Here is a 22,727-nt window from a genome sequence, read left to right as displayed (position 1 = left end):
CAAATTAATGTACCTCTGGTCTTAAAAGAGGGCCAACTGCTCACATCACTTCAGGAAACAAGAAAACAATGCTATTTTTTAAAAAGCTTTTTATTAAGTTTATTTATTTTGAGAGAGAGAGACAGAGAGAGAGAGAGAGACAGCATGAGTGTGTGAGGGGCAGAGTGAGAGGGAGAGAGAGAAATCCCAAGCAGGCTCTGCACTGTCAGCACAGAGGCCAATGCGGGGCTCAAACCCACAAACCATGAGATCATGACCTAAGCCCAAATCAAGAGTCAGACGCTTAACTGACTAAGCCACCCAGGTCCCCCAACAATGCTATTTTTAATTGAGCATCATCTGGAAATGATATTAATTGAACTAGATTCAGCTAGTTGAGTTGAGAGTGTTTGCTGAATTTAGTTACGTGTGGTTTTCCCACTTTACTTGCTGCCCTGAGTGGTATATTATTGTCGGTAATGTAGATGAGGCAGGTCAGCAAACATTTCTTGAGAACTTCACGTGTGCCAGGCATGGTTCTAAGCTCTCTTGTGTGTAGCTCCTTCTTTAATGCTCCTAAAATCTCCATAAGGGAGACACTACTATTGCCCTCATTCCACAGTTAAATCCCAAGGGTTAAGTGAACCTGCCTTATTTTGCTCAGCTAAGCAACTGCACACGCATGTCCAGAGCATGTACTGTAACCACCACAATGCACTGCCCTCAGCCCTGTGCAGGCATCGTGGAGTTCACAGAGGGACCAAGATCTGATGCCTGCCTTCAAAGGGCTTCTACTCCAGCCAGTGTAAGGGGAAATACATGAAACTCTCTAATTTCAGATTTAGAATAGGATAATATGTTATCCTATTCTCTGTACCCCAAACCAATTCAACCTTGGCCTCCTCCATGAAGCCTTGCCTAGCCCCTTCTACTCAAGGCTGGTTTGTCCCCCAGCCTCACACACCTTGCCTTATAATGTGTGTTTCCACAGCTGAAATGTGAGCTCTTGGAAAGCTGGGTGCAGTCAAATGAATCTTTGTACCCCTAGCAGCCAGCACAGGCAATAAATAGGCCAAATCAATGCCTCCCCAGATGACTTCCAGACTCACACATCTTGCAAAAGTATAATGAGACATTTGAACATAAAATAAAATCGGTCCATTTAAAAGAAGTAGAAGGAGTAAGTGCTTTTGGACCCCACAGCTGAGCCGATTACAATACGGAGGCAATAAATCTGACTCTTATCTAGCCACTGAGCACAACGAGAAGCACCCAGAGCTACATAGTTTTCATTTTCTGACAACAGGAAGCGTGCTAACTAATTTATCTGCAGAAATAGAATTTCTTCCTGGAACTAAACACAAACCAGAATTTATTGTGCAGGCCCTTATTAAAGGACACTGAGTGACACGGTGAATGATGTTCTTCAACTGCAGTTTTACAAAAGATACCGACCGATATGTTGTTCAAGAAGATGATTCTTATATCGACCGTCTATAAAAGCAGGAGGCCAGACATTAAAGCATAACTCATTGAAAACGTTTATGTGATCGGCAGAGACAATCTGCTCCAGGTACTCTGCTCTCTGATGGTTGCACAGAGCGGGAATAAAACCAGACGAAGCCAGCCTCAGCAAGGTGGGCTATGGCTTCTCTCTGAAGTGTCTCTTGAGCAGTATTGGATCAGCGGCAGGCTCGCATTCTGCTCACCATCAGAACTCTACCAAATGCCTATGATTAAAATTTAAAAGACATGTGGCCACTACCAGTATGTGAAATGTGTCGGATGAGAAGGACAGGCCGTGAGAGCTCTGGGGACTCATCAGAGGGAGCAGCCCCTGGATGTTGTCACCAAGGTCGCAGGCCTGGGCTGAACCACGAGGAATGGGCAGGATTCAGAATCTCAGAGAACTCAGAGAAGAGTGAGGAGGTAGTGTTCTGTGGAGGGTATGTGTGTGTGTGTGTGTGTGTGTGTGTGTGTGTGTGTGGTATGAGTATGTTGTGTGGGGGGGCGGTGTATGTGGTGTGTGTGTAGGAGGTGGTGTATGTGAGGTTTGTGTGTGGGTATATGTGTGTGGGATGTATGTGGAATGGGGGTGTATGTGTGTGATGTGGAGTGTGTGTGTGTATGTTTGTGTGTGTGTGGTACGTGTTTGTTTTGTGTGTGGAGGGTGGAGGGAGAGGACTTTCTTGGGCAGTTATTTGAAGTAGTCAAGGGGAAGTCTAAAATGGGGAGTCGGGCCAATTCACTGAGAGCTTTGAATCTGAGCATTTATCTTAGAGGCAGTTGAGCCCCTGAATATTTCTGAGCAAGGAAGTTTTGGTCAAAGAGGTCTGTTAGGAAAAGAAAACCCCAGGCAGACATTCCAGTTCTTCAGCATTTCTAACTGACTAAAGAGTAAATAATCTGTACCGCCCCAGCCCCAGCCCCTTGCCCACCTTGCCCTGCGCTGGACCAGTCCTCTGGGTACGTATGCTTCCAGCCCATGTTCAGAGAGGGTCTCCAGTACTTCTGGCTGTCTCTGAGTAAATCTGCTGCAGACATTGCCCACTGAGATAGAGCACTGATCACATGCCATGCAGACTGGCCTGGCCCCTTGTGTGTAGGTGGTCAGCCAATTATCTTATTCTGTGGTAGATAGAAGTTGGGGCATCGCTGCCCTTGAGAAGCTTGCAGATATGCCCAACACAAGCTACCCATGTTGGATGCTACCAGCCTTTCTCTGCATTTATCCCTTGACCGAACATCTGTGAAAACAGAACCTACCGGAACATTCCATTGCTTCTATCTGTAGGCATGTTTTTCATATACTGTCACAGAAGATAGAAACAATACTGATTAATAAATAAAAATCCATGAACATGACATCGGCAGGTTCCAAGTGGCATCTGAGATCCACGTCCCCCCCCAGTACTATCCTCTTGAATAGTAGTCCTCCACTCCTCTCCTCTGCCCCATCCCTTGTCTCACCCTAGGAGCAGAGATCCTTTGAACAAAAGAAGCCCCTGAGAACAGTCTATTGTGGCTGCAGTGTCACGTGGGCCCTTGATTGCCGCTGGGTGGTATGTACTCCCTGACCCTAACAATGGGCCCGGGACAGCTCTCAGTTCCCAGCAGGGGCCTTGGGGAGGGTTGAGAGGGGCGCTGAGGCTAGAGGCTGCCTATTCTGCCTTGTTCTAGCTTGAAGTCGGCTGTGGAGTTCTCTTCTTCCAAGCAGAATTCCTGCAGCGGCCTGCTGCTCCCCAAACAGAGGCCTTTGCCATTGTCACTGTCTCCCATTTGGTGTAAAACTGTTTTCTGAAGACCGAATCTTGAAAGGCTTTGTGGAATTCGGCCTCTGGGGATAACAAACCTGAGAGAAAGCAAAAGACCAGAGTGTCATCCCTTTATTTGTCAGACTTCACCGAGCCCCTAGTGTGACCCAGACGGTATGTGCAAGGAGGAAGTACAGCCTATGGAGAGGAACCACTGATGGGACGGAACTGGAGGGGACCCTCCTGCATTATCAGCTCAGCGGTTTTCACAGTGGGTGCTCTGGGGCCCAGGTGTTCTCAGGGAGCATGAGGCAAGGGCGAGGGGAGCCAGGATGCCAGCCGCAGGGCCCCAGGATTTTTCCCTCCCCGCCCCCCCCCCGATTTAACCAAAGCAACTTCTGTTTCTCTTTTTGCCATCAAAGCAAATTTCTTTGTTTGAAGAAAATGATCGGCAGTTTTTAACACATCTTCTTTCAGACCTTGTGACTGTGTTGACATTTCCAGAGGCAGATTCCCAGCTTTCCTCCCCAGAGCTATCTCCATTTCCTCTGGACTCCCACAGAACTCTGCTTATACCTCTAGGAGAGGACTTATCACACTGTGTGATTATTATTAGTCTCTTACCCATTTCCCCCTCCCCTGCCCTAGACAGAGGATCTTGATTTCTCCAACACCGAGCATGGTGATTGGCACATAGTAAGTCCTCCACATATGTCTGCTCTGTGCCTCATATATACAGTGAGGTGGTTGGCAACAGGTGACATCCTTTGCCCACATCCTGAAGCAGAGCTGGCATTCACTGGCTGGCTGTTGGATGAACAAATGAATCTAACACACCTCAGCCCTCAGTTGCCACGATTTTCCCTCTTTGTGAATATAGACTTCCTTAAGACGTGCCAGAAACATTAGCCTTGGTGAGGAGATGCGTGAAGGCTTGGATTAGAGGCGCCTGCATCCTCTCAGAAAGGAATGATCAAAATGCTGACCCCTGGAGGAAGGCAGAATGTAAAGGAAACAGCTGCTCCAACATCCGAGGTGGCATTTCAGTTGGTTCCGGAAGAACTCAGGTGGCTCTGTAAGACCAGTGGTGAAGTCTCACCACCTGAGTCGATTCTAATGCACAGTTGCTTGTGAATATAGGGCCAGCTTCCATGACACGAAGCCAAATTTGGGCAGATTCCCAAGCTCAAGAGTGAGGAGGCTGGGAGTGAGAAGGAGTCCCCACCCCACCCCATTTCCCTGCCGAGTTCCCAATTGCCAAGGCTCCAGTCCCTTTGGGTAGTTCCAGACTGCCTCACCAGCTACTCCAGAGAAGAGAAGCAGGCTCTGGGCATCAGTCTTGAACTGCAGCTGTGGTTTAGTAAAAAGAACACTCACCTTGGAATCAGGAGGGCCCTGCTTGAATCATGCCTCTACCATTTGCTAGTCATATGACCTTGGTCCATTTACCTTCCTGGATTTCCATTTCCTTGTCCATAAGAGAAGAACATCTGCTCTCCAGGGTCTGAGTGCCTGAAGGAGGCATGTATGTGATAGAGCTAAGGACAGAGTAGGTGCTCAGCAAATCATCATGGCCCCTGATTCTGAGTGCCAGGACCCAGACAACCAGATGCCCAGGCAGCGGACACAGCCCCCTGCTGCAGACCCCACCACAGCTCTGGGCCAACAGCACCAGCTGGCCTAACTGGTGGAGGTCACCACGTTTCCACATTCACCACATCTCTCTACCCACATGTACTCACAGGCACCATTAATCACTCAACCTTGCAAAAGTACAGTCACTGTCTCTCCCCTGAGCAGTGATTAAGGATGATGCTGTTACCAGTTGCCAGGGCCATTTTATTCTTCAAGCAAATTCATCAGGAACCATGTATGCTACTTTGAGTGCATTAGGCATTTAACCAATGTCTTAGTCTCAGCTGAGGCTGCTAAAACAAAGTACCACAGAGTGGCTGAGTAATAAACAACAGAAAATTTTTTCACAGTTCCAGAGGCTGGATGCTGGAGATTAGGGTGACAGCATGGTGATTCTGGTAAGGACCCTCCTCTGGGTCACAGACTGCCAGCTTCTCATTGTGTCCTCACACAACAGAAAAGGAGTAAGCTAGCTCTCTGACCTCTTTTTATAAGGGCACTAATCCCCTTCATGAGGGCTCCACCCCAGGATCTAATTACCTTCCAAAGGCCTCATCTCCAAATACCATCACACTGGGCATTCGATTTCAGCATATNAACAGAAAGAGAAATCAAGAAACTGCTCCCATTCACAATTGCACAAAAAACGATTTCAGCATATGAATTTGGGGGAACACAAACAAACATAGACAATAATATACAAACATAAACATATAACAAACATATATAATATTATATAATATAGTAAACATACAAAATATACAAACATATAAACAGTCAAATAAATAGAAGACAAGATTCTAGCCTCTTGATGACATCTGCTAGGCTAAAATGCATTCTGGCTGCCCCCTCCAGCTGGCCTCTCTCCCTTACAAGTGGTAAAAATCACCATTTGTGCTTGGTGAGTCCCAGCCTAGGAAAGGCCTTGGTGTTCCCTAGGGACAATTCTGTTACATAAGACTCACTGCCCCAAAAGCTCATTTCCCCAAAGAAATTGATGATGAGTTTGAGGAAAACCTCCCAACAGAAAGCCAGCATCGTTCTTATCATAGCAAACAGCCAAACAAATAAACAGAAACAAGAACAGAAGATAACACGAAGTTCCCCTGGTAGGCAGGTAGAGAAATGAGCTATAGCTATGATATATTCATATCGTATGATATATTAATATGACATATTCATATAATAGAACACCATAGAGAATTAAAAATGAATAAACTAGAACTCCATGTAGCAATGTGAATAAATCTCAAAAAAAAAAATGATGATTGCAAGAAAGACGGTTGTGGAAGGATATATGTGGAATGATACCATTCATATAAATTCCAAAATGGTCATCACTGTGTATGGGGGGAGGGGAATGGGAGCTTTGCATTATGGTGAAAAATAACAAAAGTAGAGGAGCACCTGGGAGACTAAGTCGGTTAAGTATCCAACTCTTGATCTCAGCTCAGGTGATGATATCACAGATCATGAGTTCAAGCCCTGAGTTGGGCTCTATGCTGACAACTCAGAGCCTGCTTGGGATTTTCTCTCTCTCTTCTGTCTCTTCCCTTCCTGCTCTCTCCCCCTCTCTGTCTGCCCCCCCATCTCTCTCTCTAAATAACCAAATAAACTTAAAAAAATAACTTAAGTACAGAAAAATACATAAAGCATATATACAGATATATAGTCCAACAAATGCTTATAAACAGAATTATCTCTGCAACCTCCTCTCAGGTCAAGAAATAGCTAGGTAATGAAGTAATTTTAAGGGACATTAGAGATGCAGGGTGAGGGTGTGCGGCAGGAGGGGAAGGTCTGCAGCACCATCAGGGCAGGGATAGGAAGATTGGAGGATTGGAGAGGGCCCAAATCTTTAGGAGGCGGGGATAGTGGATTGGAGAGGGCCCGAAGGAGGCACCCACCCCTGCCCCCCAACCTTGCAGTGTTCTCATTCACACACACACACACACACACACACACACACACACACACACCCCTGGAGCAAATGTGGCACACTATCTAGAGTTTTCCAAGTAAACACGCAGTACGTGGGTGTTATTTGTATCACTCTCTGAACTTTTTTGTGTTTGAAATGGTTTATAATAACTTCCAGAACTCGATGAAGGATTAGATTCCAAAGAATCGGAGATCAAACAAAAGTTATAGTTCAGTGGAATCCCTGTGATAGAAGTGGTAGTAAAATGCAAATCCCGATTCTGATTAACCTTAATTTCCTCACTACCGTTTGTGTCGGGATCGTTTTGCTTAAAGATGAGAACAGAGAATTTACCACTTGTCATTTCCTTCTCCAAGTGCTTGTATCCTCTAGGAAGGGCTTAATAGCTGAAGACCAGCGTGCCTGACATGTGGAGCAATGCAGGGAAGCACTCGTGAGCCCATGTCTTGTTGATCTTCCACCATCTTTTTCAGTCCCCGCAGTAGGGAAAGTTCTGCCTCTGCACTGGATGGAAGTTGGACAGCCCAGTAACTCAGTTGCTCAGTCATTGTTAATTGCAAACAAAACAAACAAGAACCAAAAAACATTCGTCATTTTATACTATAACTACAGTCTCAGCAGTTCCAATTTCACTCAAAGCTAAGACTTCTCTCCTTTTCCCCAGCTAAGACCAACAGCCAGAGGGAAAGGGGTGCACTCAGCCCCTTCTTTTTCTAAGTCACTTCCTCCCTCAGCCTAAGCTCAATTTCCCATGACTCCAAGAGGGAGTTGGAGAGAAGGAGGAAAGGCAGTTGGTAAAGATCTCACTTGACTGGTACTTTGTAACATGGCTTTGTGCTCTCTGGGCCCAAGCAGATGTTCCAAGCTGGCTCCCTCACTTGGGGTACTTTTATGGGTCCCTGGAGGTCCTTTAACCTGATGCAATCTACCTTATTTGGACAATTACTTATCCACTTTGAGCCTTTATGGGTCAGGATCCAAGCACAAAGCAGATTATTCAAGTTAATAATCAAATCAAGTATTGTAAAGACCATTGAAGAAAAGCCTATTGACAAAAGTGTGGTGTAGAGAAATGCAGAGGTTGTAACATCAGGGCAGGAAGCATTGCTGCCCCTAGACCTGAGGGAGCAAGAAGAGCGAGCCCTTCCTAGAACCTGAAGACAGAAAGGGCTGTGCATAAAGGCCCAGGCCTTCTGATAGGAGCTATGACCTTCAGTCAAGCAATGCATCCGGCTCACGGCACCTGCAGCAACGTCTGGGGGAATAAATACCTCAACCTCTCCTCCTACCCCTCCAGTCACTTGTCCATGCTCACCATTGGCTGAGCCCAGCTGGAAGGCAAGGGGTAGGAATCCCACTGCTCCACTAGCAGCCTCCGGGGGTGGGAGGGCTAGCAGAAGAGTAGATGGTGGAGGGGGGATTTAGGGGAGCAAAAGAGATAGAGCAGAGCTCAACCCCCATACATCCTGTAGTCCACTGCCAGGTTTCTTTCTACTTATATACCATCACCCCTCTGGGTGGCCCCACTAAAAAGGATGTGAGTTTTAATTGTGTCCTAGAGGGTGTGAGTGTCGTGCTGGAGCCAGCTCAGACCGGCTCACAAAAGCTCACCATGTGCATCACTCCCCACCTCCGCATGCAGGGACATCCTGCTGGTAGCTGGAAATCAGCCATGATGGGAGTAGTTGCACCACAAAAATTCACAAGTGCTGAGACAATGCAAGGCTTCTCCTACCCCCAGAAAACTTGGTAAACATTTATCAACACATCACTGATCTAAAGTGGCCTTAACCAAACTCTATTCCAAGCTTATACCCCACATTATTTCCATAGGAGCACAGCGGCAACTCTCTGGTCTTGCTCCTGGCACACCAGCCCGTGCCCTGCTGGAGAGTTCTCTGGTGGGAATCAGATTTCTGTCCACCACATGCACATGTGCACATGCAACACCCACACACAACACCCCCCCCCACACACACATACACACAGGAACAGATTCCCAAGGATTCTTGAAAAGCTTTCTGAACGATCTTCAAACCCTCTTATGACCTTTGAGGGAGGGGGAAGGACTTTCACACACATCACCCCCAGTGAAGAGGATAAGGCAGGCTTAACACAAACTGCTAGCATTCTTTAAAGAATTTCTCTTCAAAAATTTCTTTTGGCCCTTTTCTTTCTTTATTTTAATGTTATTTATTTTTGAGAGAGAGCGAGAGCACATGTAAGTGGGGGAGGGGCAGAGAGAGGGAGACAGGGGATCTGAAGCAGGCTCTAGGCTGACAACAGAGAATCTGACATGGAGCTTGAACCCACTAACCTTGAGATCATGACCTGAGCCGAAGTTGGACGCTTAACCGACTGAACCAACCAGGCGCCCCGGCCCTTTTCTTGATGTGGGGTATTTTGGTTGTCTAGCAAGCACTTTCCATCATATTTGAAAATGTGCCAGCTCCACTGTGTGGTCTGTCTCAGAACTCACTTTTGACTCTAATATGTAATACATTTTTTTTGAAAAGAACAGATTGGCTTACAAATTGGCTAGTAGCAGATAAGTTTTCCAAAAGTGGCAGGAGACAGTTTCATTAAGAATCCTCAACTCAGTTCCTAAAAGTCCTGAAATGTCTCTTATAAGCGAATCAAGAGAATCAACCAAATCCCACTAACCATCATCATCATCATTAAGGGTTTTATAGGAGGAAGGTCCGTGCTCACTCCCTTTTACCAGCATGAGAAAAGCCACTCTCCTGAGAGGTCGTAAGTGTCCTGAGAACACTCCAGACTGGCTGGTCCCAGTGTAACAAACATGGAACTGGGTTCCTGCTAATTTCCCTCTGAAAAGCCACTCAGAATGACGCCTCTGGTCAGTGAGGCTGGAGTGACAGACAGCAGACTCACCAAGGGACTTGGGCTTTGAGAGAAGCCCTGTGTTCAGAAAGGTGAGTTGGCTGAGGAGTGAGGGAGCCTCAGTGGGCCAGAGAGCAGTTAGGAGCAGCATCTGGACCCTCAGAAGAAGGGCCACCGAGCCAGGTTCTGAGCGGCTGCAACCAGAGAACACCAACCAAAGATGGATCTGGGGCTCCAGCAGAAAGGACTGCAGAAGAGAGAGGAGAGTTCCTGTTTCAGCAGAGGTGACCATGGAAGGGAGCCTGAGTCAAGCTGAAGCAAGTAATGGCACTAGAAGTGTCTTTTCTGTGTTTGCAGTATGTTCCTGGGGTGTGCCTGTGAGTCCACACAGACCCTGGTGCTCGCTGACCCTCTGCGCGGTCCGCATCCTCCACAGGGAACATGGAGGGAGACAGGCAACAAATGCCAAAGGAGAGGCCGCCATCCCAGGGGCATGACCTTGGGCAGAGAGTCCCAGAGTAGAAGAGGGGAGGTTACTCGGGTGGGAGGAGACGGCAGGCAGCCTTCTACAGGGGGTGCCTGGGTCTCTGGTTTGCTCTAAAACAGCATACCAAGCAGTTCTCTCTCTTTGTTATCATCTATTTATTTTGAGAGAGAGAGAGAGAGTGAGAGAATGCACGCACATGAGCAGGGGAGGGGCAGAGAGAGAGGGAGAGAGAGAATCCCAAGCAGGCCCCACATCCTGAGTGCAGAGCCCAACACGGGGCTTGAACTCACAAACGGTGAGATCACGACCTGAGCTGAAATCAAGAGTCAGACACTCACCTTACTGAGCCACCCAGGCAACCCCAAAGAAGGCATAGCAACCCGTCCTGATTGTGCTAAAGCATGGCGGCTCCTTGGGGTGGGGGGAGTGGGGAGGGAGAGGGTTGCAGTGCCTGTGGGCCTGTGGCTGTTGGGTGTGAGTGCACACAAGAGATTATCAGTCATAGCCATGTGTCCACAGGGCATTCATCACACCCTTAAGTCTGACCTGTCACAAGCAGCAAAGGTGTTACAAAATCAACACCAAGATGGATGGTGGCACTGAGCACCTGTCAGCGTGTGACTGCTCTGGCCAACAATAAATTTGAGCCATTAAACAGGAAATGGCCTGATTGGAAAGCCAGGATCTTTGCCTCTGAGCTGCTGACCATTGTGGTAATTGAGCTCCTGACACCATCAGTCTCCATAAGGATAGACACTTTGACCTCTCAAACAGGTGAGGCTAAGTGATCTATGGCTCTATGAGATAGTTTAGCCCCAAAAGGCCCAGAGTCGGTGTTCAACAAGTGAATCATTATTGGACAGCTGAGGAGGCCTGGCTGGAATGTCTCCCTGGCCCTGAGGTCTTGTCTGCCAAGGTAGAGCTGTATAACTCATGGCTTCCTCCCACACAGGGCACTGGACCACCAGCTGCCATGTTGGGCCCCATAGCCTTTGCTCTATGGAAGCCTCCAGAAGCCAACGGGCACCCTTTCGGCGCTGGTGCCTGCTTGGAAATTTCAATATCGCCTTCCTTAGGACTCCTAGCATGAAACCAAGGAGACAAGCAGGCTGGCTCTGGGTGTTCCGGTGGCTAAACTTGGGCGAAGCACAGACTCCAGTGGGTAACGACAACTCCTCCCAGCCAGCAGGCGAGCTGCAGATACTAGGTGGGGATAGGCTGCAGACCATGATTTCAGTTAGTAAAGGGCAGTCTTCACAGGCCAGCACTGGAGGGGCAGCTGAAGCTTTCTCTCAGCCCCCGCCCCAGATCTGAAGGGCATTCATGAAAAAGGGCAGTGCCTTCAAATACCAAGGACAAGTCAATACCGACTTCAATGATCTACCCCATGGCTTCGTTCATTATCAGACTCACTTCCAGAGGAAAAAAGCGCCAGCTTTGAAGTGAGACAGAGCTGGGTCCTGACCCCAGCAACACTTACTAGCAATGTGATCCTTGGCAAATTCTTTACCGTGTTAGAGCTCAGTTTCCCCCATGTGTAGTGGGGGTTGTGGAGATTATGTACGATAAGACACAGGAACTCCCTGATCCACAGAGCAGCCCTGTGGTGGATATCTTTACTCAGATTTTGCCTACCACCTACAAGGGCCAAGTTCAGGCAGCCCCAGCCCTACAGAGAGTGTGTTTTCCTTGCTGCAAACCCCTGGGTCCCTTTTCCCCACTGTGGCTCCCAAAAGTCTGGAAGATGGACGGGGACAAAGGGACTCGTGAGCCCCATATACCATCCTATCCAAACCTCTGCAGATTCTCTGTTCCTTGCAACTCCTGCGTGGAGTACTTGCATTGAACCTGGGCTCAAAACCTTGAGCAGCGTTTCTTAACAAGGGCTGAGCGGTTCAGAGTCACCAAGGAACCTACTGGAAAATTCTTAACTCAGTAGATCTAGAGCAGGGCCCAGGTGCCTCTGTGCTTTGACCAGCTCCTTGTGTGCATACCCAGTAGAGAGCCACTGAACCAAAGAAATGAGATTCTGAGCATTTCAGACACTGAGTAACTATAGGAGTTTTGGGTGTGTGTGTGTGTGTGTGTGTGTGTGTGTGTGTGTGTGTGTGACAAGGGTATAGGAAAGCAGGAAGAGGAGTTGCAATGATCTTTTCAGTGACCCCAAATCCGGCCAGGTGGGAGGGACCCACAGGAGGCCGGCCTTCCCAGCAGGGGCCCCTCTTGTCCTAGAGCTGCTAGCTCCGAACACCCTGCCACTTCAGAGGTGGGGTCAGCCTGGGACTGTGGGCACCCCGTTTGAAGTTTCAGATACTCTCTGACCACTCGGGGCTTCCTCCTCGTGTGACATTCAGATCTACGGCTGCTGGAATAAAACCCTTCTTTCTTGCCTTTGTCTTGCTTTGGAACCGGCTGCCGGAGCCAATTCACAGTGTCACCTCAGAGGCCACTCCGGGCTGTGACCCCCTGTGCAACTGTCATAGCCAGAATCCTGTGCTTGAAAGGAGGGCCCCCTGTGCCTCCTGTCAGGTGACTGGAGGCTCTGTCCCTGGCCACAGTCCCAGTGGGCGCGGAGACCTACAAAGCCCGAATGGCCCTCAGTCACTCCCTCTTCCTCTGTTCTTGCTCAGCCGCTTTTGTTCCCTTCGCTTTCAGTTCCCAGCACCTCTTTCTCTTCGGAGAAGACTGATAAGCCCAACCTCAGGAAGCATCAGAAGCGGCCAGGGGCTGTCTCCTGGTGGGGTTACAATGCATTTCACTAGGCAGACATCACCTTTGGCAAGAGCCCACTGGTTGCCATGACAACGTGGACAGCTTGTGTCTTAGGGATATGTTGTGCCCTCATTCTGGCTGCCCCGAGGTCCCTTGCCCCAGCTTTCTTTCCCACATCCTTTCAATAGGCTCACAGCATCCTGGCGCCAACTCACATGAACCATTCTTTAGTTCGGAGCAGCTTTGTCTCGATCAGCAAAACACTGCTGGACTTAGCTATCAAAGGAATAGATCAAGCTATTTCTCTCCTCAAAAGGCTCCAGCCTCTGTCTGTCTCAAAGCTAAGATCCTTAGCAAGGTCCTACACGATCTGGCCTCACCTCCCACCACTCTCCCTTACCAACTTTTCCAGACATACTTGCCTTCTCCCTGCTTCTCAGAAGTACCCTGCAGATGTACCTCAGGCCCTTTGCACTTACAGCTGTACTCTGTCCTGATTTCTGCATGCTCGTTCCCTCCCTTCATTCAGGTCTCTGCTACCTCCTCAGAGACACCCCACCCCCGACCACTCTACCTAACATAGCGGCCCTCCACCCTTTTTCCAGCTTTGTCTCCTCAAGGTGCCCTTCAGCCCCTGCCATTATATCAACTCAGTTTTTGGTGGGGAAAGCTCATTTGTTCCCTGAGCGAATAAATGACCAGCCATGGATTCAAAGCTGCCTTTTCTATGTGGTAGCTGTATGGCATTGTGCAAGCTACCTGGTCCCACAGGCCTCGGTCTCCTGGTCTGAAAAACGGAAGTGATCATATCTGCTAGCTGGAATGACAGGAATAAATGAAGCAGCACCGAGCATGGAACCAAGCACTTGCCTCGCAAATGGTAGCTGACGTCGTCTCCCATCTTTGTGTCAGCTGCTTTCACAGTAATGCTCTCCTTGCCCCAGGCTCCCGGATGCCCACACATCCCCCCAAGGCACCTGCCACTGTGATATGCCCGGAAGCCTGCAAGAGGCCCAAGAAAAAGACAGCCTGCAATGGGGCGAGGCAAGAGCCCTCTGCTGCAAACGGGCAGGGGCAGCCACAGCCTCAATATGGGAGACAAGGTCATCTCGGCCTCCCCGCTACCCAGCCTCCACCAGGCTGGGTGAGACGCCCCTGTGCGGATCCAGTGGCTCTGGCCTCACCCGCCTCTGGCGACCTCTCATGCAGAGTGCGGCTGAAGTCTGCCCAGCCCGCCAGAGAGCAGGTCTTCACTGATTTTCTCAGGGGTTTCCTTGGTGTGGAGCCAAAAAAGTGTTAAAAGGAAGAAGGAGATTCATAGCTTTTCTTTTTCAATAGGCTGGAAGATATATTTGCTCATGTCTGAAATTGCTATGAGATGAGAATACGTTCTGTCCATTTCAGGTCCTACCAGGAACAGTGTGATGTGAACAGACTGCCTTCAGTTTATCACATCTGACGTTTCTCAGAGGGCAAGGGCCGGTGCACGGGTGTAGCGCTGAGTCAGTGTACGCTGCATGTGCAGTCTAAAAATAGCACAGGGGAGATACGGAGAACAGAGGGACCTGTCCCTCCCCTCCAGGGGCTTCCGTACCTGTGCCTGGTGGGGCATGGACAACGTGGACAGGCAGCCAACTCCTTGGGGCTGGAGGGCACCACACCATCATGGGTGACGTGTCATCTTCACTTGGCGAGTCTAATAGTATCTGCATCTCCTGTGTTTAGATGATGGATAAGACACTTGTCCAGTGGGTTTACAAGAGACAGTTGTCACCTGACACAAGAGAGGGAGAGTATCAGTTGCCTGGAAGATAAAGGACAGACTCCTGATCTGCTTAGCATATTTATCAAGGAGTTAGATGGTGACATAAAAGGCAGCCTAAAGGCAAAGAATAAAAGCATGGCGGAATGAGGACCTCTCGGAAGGCTAAACCCCCAATAGATGGGAAGTGTTGCGTTTAGGATCAAAAGGACAGTCACACTGAAATAGGATGTGTTTTGACAACTACTCATGAAAAAATGAGTCTTTAACCATAAGTTTAATAGAGGCTGGTGACAAACTGACATGGCCATGGCAATGACAAAGTTGCTGAAAAACAAAAACGGCCCTGAGGAGGCTGCCTGATAGAAGCATTCAGCTCTTTAGAACCAGAAAAATTTGATTTCAAATCCCATCTCTGCTTCTTAGTAGCTGTGTGACTTTAGGTTATTCACAGTCCTCTCTGAGCCTTAGAATCTAACTGAAACAAGATGGTAAGACCCTTGTGATTATGTTGAAAATTGGTGGTAAGGGAGTGGGGCACCCAGCCCAGTGCCTAGGAGAACTTGGCAGCACCTGGCATAAAGTAGGCATTCGATAAATGGTCACTGCCAGTAATTTACCTGCTATAGAAATATAGAATGTACATTTATAACAGCTTGGAGGGCCATTCTTTACCATGTCCCTTTCAAACCTATCTGGAGCATTATGTCCCGATTTAGACTGTGATCCTTAAGATTAGTCAGAAAGCAACCATGTCACTGAGTCCTTAGGTGAGGGAACTGGGCAGACTCAGCCAGTGATTAAAGCTCCAGATACATGGTTGGTACGTTATTTTGTTGTTGATTTGTTGTTGTTAAAATCTCTAAAAAACCATCAAGTTAAGAAGGGAGACATGCTATGCAGCTTCAAAGATCCAAAGTCAAGGGGAAAAGAAGTCAGTGGGGCAGATCTCAGCTCAAAGTAAGAGGAAACAGAGCTGCCCACAATGAAATGGGCTACCGTGCAAAGCAGTGAGCTCCCCACCACTGGAAGTATTGGGGCAGAAAGCAGATGACCGTCTTTCAGAAATGTTAACAGAAGGAATTTCTGAATCCAGGGCCCTTCCAACCAAACAAAACTGGATTTGGATCCAGGTTCCTTAAGTTAGCCTCGTGGCCTTGGCCAAGTCAACCTCTTTGAACCTCAGTGCCCTTCTCTGCAAAATGCAAACAATAATGCTTCAAATGAGTATTAGAAGGATTCAGTCTAGAGCGCCTGGGTGACTTAGTCGGTTGAGCATTTGACTTTGGCTTAGGTCATGATCTCACGGTTTGTGGATTCGAGCCCCTTTGTCGGCTCTGTGCTGACAGCTCAGAGCCTGGAGCCTGCTTCTGATTCTGTCTCTCTCTTCCTCTCTCTCTCCCTCTCTCTATCCCCCCCCCTCCCCTCTCCTGCTTGTGCTCTGTCTTTCTCCATCTCTCAAAAATAAATAAACATTAAAAAAAATTAGGATTCAGTCTGATTATGTCCAGAAAGCACCTGGCCCAAAATAGATTCTCCCCTACGTGGAGCAAGAAGCAGAGCTGTCTGACTTCCAAGACACCTTCTGTGAGGCTAGGAAGTACAGAGCAGCCTCAGAGACCCCTGGGAGGGTAAACAGACCCCACCCACCAGGCTAGGAGAGGCCAGGCTCCAGACGAGCACACTAGCCAGTGTGGACAACTATGGAGCAGTAGTCGGCATGTGTAGAAACATAACCCTCACCAAGACCTGGACAGGGTCCTGTCGCCCTGGCTCATGGGCAGGGCATCCGAACCTATTCTCAGCTCTGGCTGCATATCAGCACTGCTTGGGTTAATCAGGCTTGGGAACCTCAGCTCTGGAGGGAAATCAAAAACAGGAGACATGATTTGAGGCTCTGAGATCCTTCGCACCTCAACTGGTGTGAAAACAGATGTGACAGATGTGAGACAGTTCAGGGATGTCTTCTTGGTTTGCAAGGGGCTCTCTAGCAGAGGATGGGAAAATGCTATTTTGCATCTTCCCTGGGGATTCAAGAGGAAATAACTGAACTCAACAGTAAAAGGATTAGTAGCAATGTAAGGACGAATTGTCTTCCAGTGACAGATGCTGGACTATGGGAGGGACAGCTGAAATAATCATGGAGCCTCTCTTCCAAGGCTTTCAACCAAGCAGAGATTGCCATCCAGAGGAGAGGGCGGCAGCAGACTCCCATCCAACAGAAACCTTTCACCTTGATATGCACTTTACTCTGTCCTCTGCCCAAAATATCACACTCCTCCTTTTACCTTTCTTCTTCATTGGAGTAACCCACTGACATCTCCTTCCACAGGCATCTCAGAAAATGTAGCCATGCCTTCGATGCCAGACTTGGTAGAAGAGAAGCTTCGATCACAACTGGAGGAAGAAAAGAGAAGGTACCCATTTTTTCACCCACACACATCCTGACCCCAGGCTCCTAGGGCTCTCAGGGATGACGCATGTGTCACCTGGGGCCAGACAGAGTGGCCACTCCCCAGCCCAGGTCTGGAGCTGCTCTGGGAAGTGGGTCCAAGTAGTTGGGTCCTCAAATAGCTGGAGGGAGTGCTGCCTTTGAGCAGACAGATATGGAATGTCGAAACCATAGGCAGAATGAGTTTGGAATCAGGAGCAGAAAGCCTAGCTGGGCCCTGGAGTCGGTAGAGAGGTTGGCTTGTTGGCACCTTGACCAGCCCAAGGTCCCAGGCTGCAGCTCAGGAGTGGCTAGCCTTATCTCCTGCTGCCATCTAGGGGAGTCGGGGAGTATGACCACAGAGGTCTTCCGCCCGCAAATCTACCCTGCTCTCCTCCTGAGTCTCCTTATCTGCGGGGCGACCTGAGATCATCAATCACACCCTCTTGCAGCCATTTAGGGTGCCGAAATGATCTCACTAACAGAGTAGGAACCTCCAGCATAAACAGACACACGGCCATCACTGATACTCAGCGTGGTCAAAGAATGTCACGCAACACTCCCGTCCAGCGTTGCAGTTCATGCATTCATTTATGCTTTCGACAAATGTTTGCTATCTCCTCCCTGCCATGGGGAGGCCCTGGGGAGAGCAAACAAGTCACCTTTCCAGCCCTCAAGGAGCCCATGGTGTCATTATGACACGTGCCATCCCTGGGCTAGCTGGGCATGTACCCTGAGCAAACCCGGACACTCTGGCTGCCCTGCCCCCCCCCCCACATCCCTGCCACCTGAGACTTGGGGAGGACAGAGCCCCACTCAGCAGGCCCCCTGAACCCTCGTCATGACTGTGCTGTGCGTGTCCTGCCAGCATCCTCCTCCCAGAAAGCCTGGTGCTGCCCCCCCACACCGGCCCATGCATCTGTCCACCCCCTGGGTTTGCCCCTGGGTTATCTTCTTTCTCCCTCACTCTGTATTTGTCCCATTTTCTTCCCAACCCATTCTTCTGGTGGCTTTGCTCCACTCTATGTTGTCCCCTTGGTCCACATTTCCTGCCTCAGGGTCATCTGGGGACCCAAGCTGTGTTGGCAGTTTGTCTGTTTCCTGTTGGACAACTTCCGATTGGTTGCTGCATGCCCCAAACCTATAGACGCAGTAACGAATGTACGGTAACTTTCGGTCCTCAACATGAAGGTGATCCAGCGGAATAGTGAGGCAGTTGAGACTGTGGTTTCTAGAGCCAGATGGCCTGGGTTCAAATGCTCGCCCCTGCCACAGAGCAAGTTATGTTTCCTCTCCTTGCCCCAGGTTCCAAATCTGTAAAGTGGAACATCTTCATAGGACCGAGACGAGGTCTGAATGAGTTTATTTATCAAGTGCCTAGAGGAATGCCTGCCCCTTAGTTAGTGCTCAGTAATGGTAGATATCCTTCTGGAAGAAGGGGGTATTCGGAGCATCTGGGTGGCTCAGTCGGTTAAGCATCCGACTTCAGCTCAGGGCATAATCTCGCAGTTCGTGGGTTCGAGCCCTGCATCGGGCTCTGTGCTGACAGCTAGCTCAGAGCCTGGAGCCTGCTTCAGATTCTGTGTCTCGCTCTCTCTCTGACCCTCCCCTGCTCACGCTGTCTCTCTCTCCCAAAATAAATAAATAAAATAAAGGGGGTATTCATCTCATACACAGAGCCCTTGGGCCTGCTGGACAAAAACACCTGGCTGTGCTTCTCTGTGATGGATGCAAGCCCTGGCCCTGTGCCCTGGCCTCTGTGGGCTCCTCTGGGTCCTGTCCTGGTTCCTGACACCAGAGCGGCCCTGCCAGATCCTCAGGCTCAGACCCTGCAGCAACACTCTGTTCGTGACCCTTACTCTTGCCAGTGACTTTCAAGACTCTTCCTTGATTCCACTGTAGGTATAAAATGATGTTCACACGTCTGAAGGCCCTGAAGGTGGAGATTGAGCACTTGCAGCTGCTCATGGACAAAGCCAAGGTGAAGTTGCAGAAAGAGTTTGAAGCCTGGTGGACCGAGGAAGCCACCGGCCTACAGGTATTAGCAGCTGTCCCCTTCACCGCCCCAGAGGCTGACCCACTCCTGTGGCCTGGGGAAAGTTAGGGCCTCTGGGGACAGGCTGTCAGAGGCAGGCCCACGTGCTCTCAGCCTAGGATCAGGAGGCAAGCTCTCATCTTAGTAACGAGGAATGCAAATGGTCAAGGATGCGCTGTCTCTGTGCTCTGGTGCCTGCCACCTAGAAAGGTGGGCGATGGAAGGTGAGCCCAAACCAGTGGATTTGCCACTGTTTCTTTGTGTAACATTCTCCTGCGACACCATATTGACAGCATTGGGTGTTTTTTATTACAGTCATATACAGTAAAGCCTTGGTTTGTGAGCATCATTCGTTCTGAAAACATGCTTGTAATCCAGAGCACTTGTATACCAAAGCAAATTTCGAGAACCATTGGCTCAGCTGTGATCATGTGACATTAGACGTACATACGACTTGTATTGCAAGGCCTCACTCATTTATCAAGTTAAAATGTATTAGAAATGTTTGCTCATCTTGCGGAACACTCACCAAACAAGTTACTCTCAATCCAAGGTTTCATTGTATATATGTGTGTGCTTATACATATGTGAGTATAGGTAAATATATGCTTCTATAATTTATGTGTACATTGTAGAAATTTTGAAAAATAGAGAAAAGCACAAAGAAGTAAAAATCACCATAACCCCACCATTGAAGGATAACCAATATTATCACGTTGGATTATATTACTTTTTTCTCCTCTGCATATATTTCCATTTTTATTTTAAGTTTATTTGTTTACCTTGAGTCTGGGAAGGGGCGGAGAGAGAGAGAGAGAGGGAGAGAGAATCCCAAGCAGGCTCCGTGCTGTCAGCAAAGTCCAGTGTGGGGCTGGATCCCACAAACCACGAGATCATGACCTGAGCTGAAACCAAGAGTCAGATGCTTAAAGGACTGAGCCACCCAGGCTTCCCTCCTTATATTTTTATAAAAATGGAATCATATGGGCTTCAAAGTATCATGAATGGCTTGTGTCCTGGGACTTCATGGTACAGCATGACCGCTCTTCCATGTTAGTGTTCTACATCATTCTAATGGCTATCACTCTTCCATCATATGAATTTATTTTAATCCACTTAATCTTTGCTTGCTTAATGTTTAGGTTGTGTCCAGTTTTGCACTGGAAACATGTTTGTAGAAAAATGTTTGCATATTTGCTAGACAGATTCCTGGAAGCTCTCTAATATTATGGAGGCTAAGATAACAAGTCAAGAAGCATTGATGCAAATGCCCAGGTCCAATTGTCCTCCGTAAGTCCTCATTTCTGGTATAATGGAGGTAGCTGGCAGATCTCTCAGAGATCATCTAACAGCTGATGCCTTCATTTCAAGGACAAGGAAACTGAGAGCCTAAGAAGGTATTTGGTCAAAAACACGCAGCCAAGCAGTAACCAGTGTGTTACCAAGTGGCCATGTTACCAGACAAAAGAGAAGAATATTTGGATAAAACTTAATATACAAGATGACAAAGAAAACAAGTAAGACTGAAATAAAGTCATCAAAATATTTTTGGGGTGCCTGGGTGGCTCAGTCCGTTAAGTGTCCGACTTCGGCTCAGGTCATGATCTCACGGTTTGTGGGTTCAAGCCCCACGTCAGGCTCTGTGCTGACTGCCAGCTCGGCGGCTGGAGCCTGCTTCGGATTCTGTGTCTCCCTCTCTCTCTGATCCTCCCCTGCTCACACTGCCTCTCTCTCTCTCTCAGAAATAAATAAAACATTAAAAAAATATATGTTTAAAGCAAAGCTATGGTATAATAATATGTACACCACTTTACAAGTGTATTAATGAGATACATTTATTAATATTTAACATAATTTCAAAGTAGTGGTGAACACAGTATTTCAGTATTTCTGCCACAGTGTAATATGATATGAAAATATCTTGTGATTTCCAGCTAGTGATGAAGTCACTGATACCACATATACTACTATGGTTTGTTGTCTACATTGTATCATTGAAAGAAATGCTAAATTTCAGGTAGAACTTAGGAAAAAGAAAAGGGTCATTGATTCCCATCCACATTCACAGCACACCTGGGTCCTGTCTGTTCTCCCATTAAGACCCCTTCGTGGTAAGGCCGTCAGCCACTGCTGGTCCCCAAGGGAGTTTAGCCACTGAACAGTAGACGATGAGGGTCATCCTGTGTGACTCAGGAAGTGTCCAGGAAAGGCTGACGGATTCAGATGGCGTATTTTACTCGTCTAGGCAGCAAAAGCCAGAGCAGCCAGAGATGTCAGCTCTGTGTACCCTCTGCCCCACAGGATGTCACTGAAGCAGAATGGACCAGATGACTGTGGTAGGGCTGATGGGGCACCCTGTTGCTGAGGAGTTCATTCTAGGCTGCCACTAGGCAGCTTTATAGCCTGCAGCTGTACACTGAGTGAAGCGAGGCAGAAAGCCTTAAGCCTCATCAGAACATGGGAGGTGATGAGAAACTGTCCCATGACCGACCCCCAGGGAGACAGCAAAGCAAGTGGGAAACAGACTAGTAGCATCTGCTCATGAGCCTGCTATGCTGTCAGGTTCTGGGAGAACCACAGGGCACTCTGCCAAGACTCAGAGAAGCTGCAGTTGAGGCCTTGCTCTCAAGCCCTGTGTGGAGACACGCAAGGTTGCCAGGGCACCACGGTGGAGCCGTTCCGTGGCAGGGAGTGCTGTGGATTTCTCCTGCCTCTGGTAGCATCTCTTTGGGACAAAGGGAAGCAAAACCAGAGAGGATTTCTGGAGACTTGTCAGATTGCATGTTAAACCCTTCTTCCTAACCACAAGTAAGTAATACAGGCTCAAATTGGGAGACTTAGCCCAGAAAAGGACAAAGAATAAGTCAGACATTATTATCAGAGATAATTTTTGAAGCCCATCATTACAGTGATCAGAGTGTCTAGATTAATTGTTTCCCCACACATGCTGTATATAGCAAGTTTTAGAGCTAGCTTTTTTGCCTTAAGAAATAAACATCAAGGACATTTTCCCATGTCACCAGATTCAAGCTAATACTTTGAAACTCCTTGGGCCAACAGGTAAATTCTTCAGCAGTGAATTCACTCAATCACACGAAGCCCTTTCCCCAGACACCTGAGTCCCAGTGTGAAAGGCCTCAGCTTCTCTGTAACCAAAGGTAAGGAGTGAGGTTGCAGAAAAGTTTTGCTGCCTCTCCTCAACCTGTTCCTGCCGCTGTATGTATGGGTCTCGATAGGCCACATAGATGGCCACAGTGAATCACTCGTACTGTTACATTTGTAGATACTCAAGCAGTCGTTCCAGGAGTATTTGAACAAAGGCTGTTGAGCACACCCCTCAGTCCTTTCCGCCCCGACCCTGACAGCCAGCAGACCTACTGCCACGGTGACAAGAGACAAGCGCTCTAATTGTCTGAGCCCTGGCCCTGCCCTCTGAGTGGGAAGAAGGGGTTGGCAGTAGGTGGAAGGGAGAGCTTGGGGGAGAGGGGGGAGGGGACTGGAGAGGAGGGGGACGTTGGTGGTAGGCCAGTCAGGATACAGAGGAGCTCTGCTAAAGGACTGTCCTACCACAGACTCAGGAGGGATGTGGGTGGCCTCCCAGGAAGGTGGCCTCCACATGAGGACAACAGGAGCCAGTTTCCCTGAA

The 22,727-nt window shown here is 48.5% G+C and overlaps 1 protein-coding gene across 1 annotated transcript in view; it reads left to right on the top strand.

Moving 5' to 3' along the window:
- The window catches only part of LOC144228887 (kinesin-like protein KIF6), a 102,455-nt gene that overhangs the window by 63,855 nt on the left and 15,873 nt on the right, over positions 1 to 22,727 (top strand). The window contains exons 4-6 of the mRNA XM_077760789.1: positions 16,948 to 17,032; positions 18,949 to 19,084; positions 22,142 to 22,239. Coding sequence (XP_077616915.1) covers positions 16,948 to 17,032; positions 18,949 to 19,084; positions 22,142 to 22,239 — 319 coding nt within the window. The remainder of the gene's footprint in view (positions 1 to 16,947; positions 17,033 to 18,948; positions 19,085 to 22,141; positions 22,240 to 22,727) is intronic.

Source organism: Crocuta crocuta, unplaced genomic scaffold, assembly GCF_008692635.1.
Source record: "Crocuta crocuta isolate KB4526 unplaced genomic scaffold, BGI_CrCroc_1.0 scaffold826, whole genome shotgun sequence".
Lineage (NCBI taxonomy): Eukaryota > Metazoa > Chordata > Mammalia > Carnivora > Hyaenidae > Crocuta > Crocuta crocuta.
The sequence above is the reverse complement of the archived record's forward strand: the minus strand, read 5'-3'. Positions and strand labels throughout refer to the sequence as shown.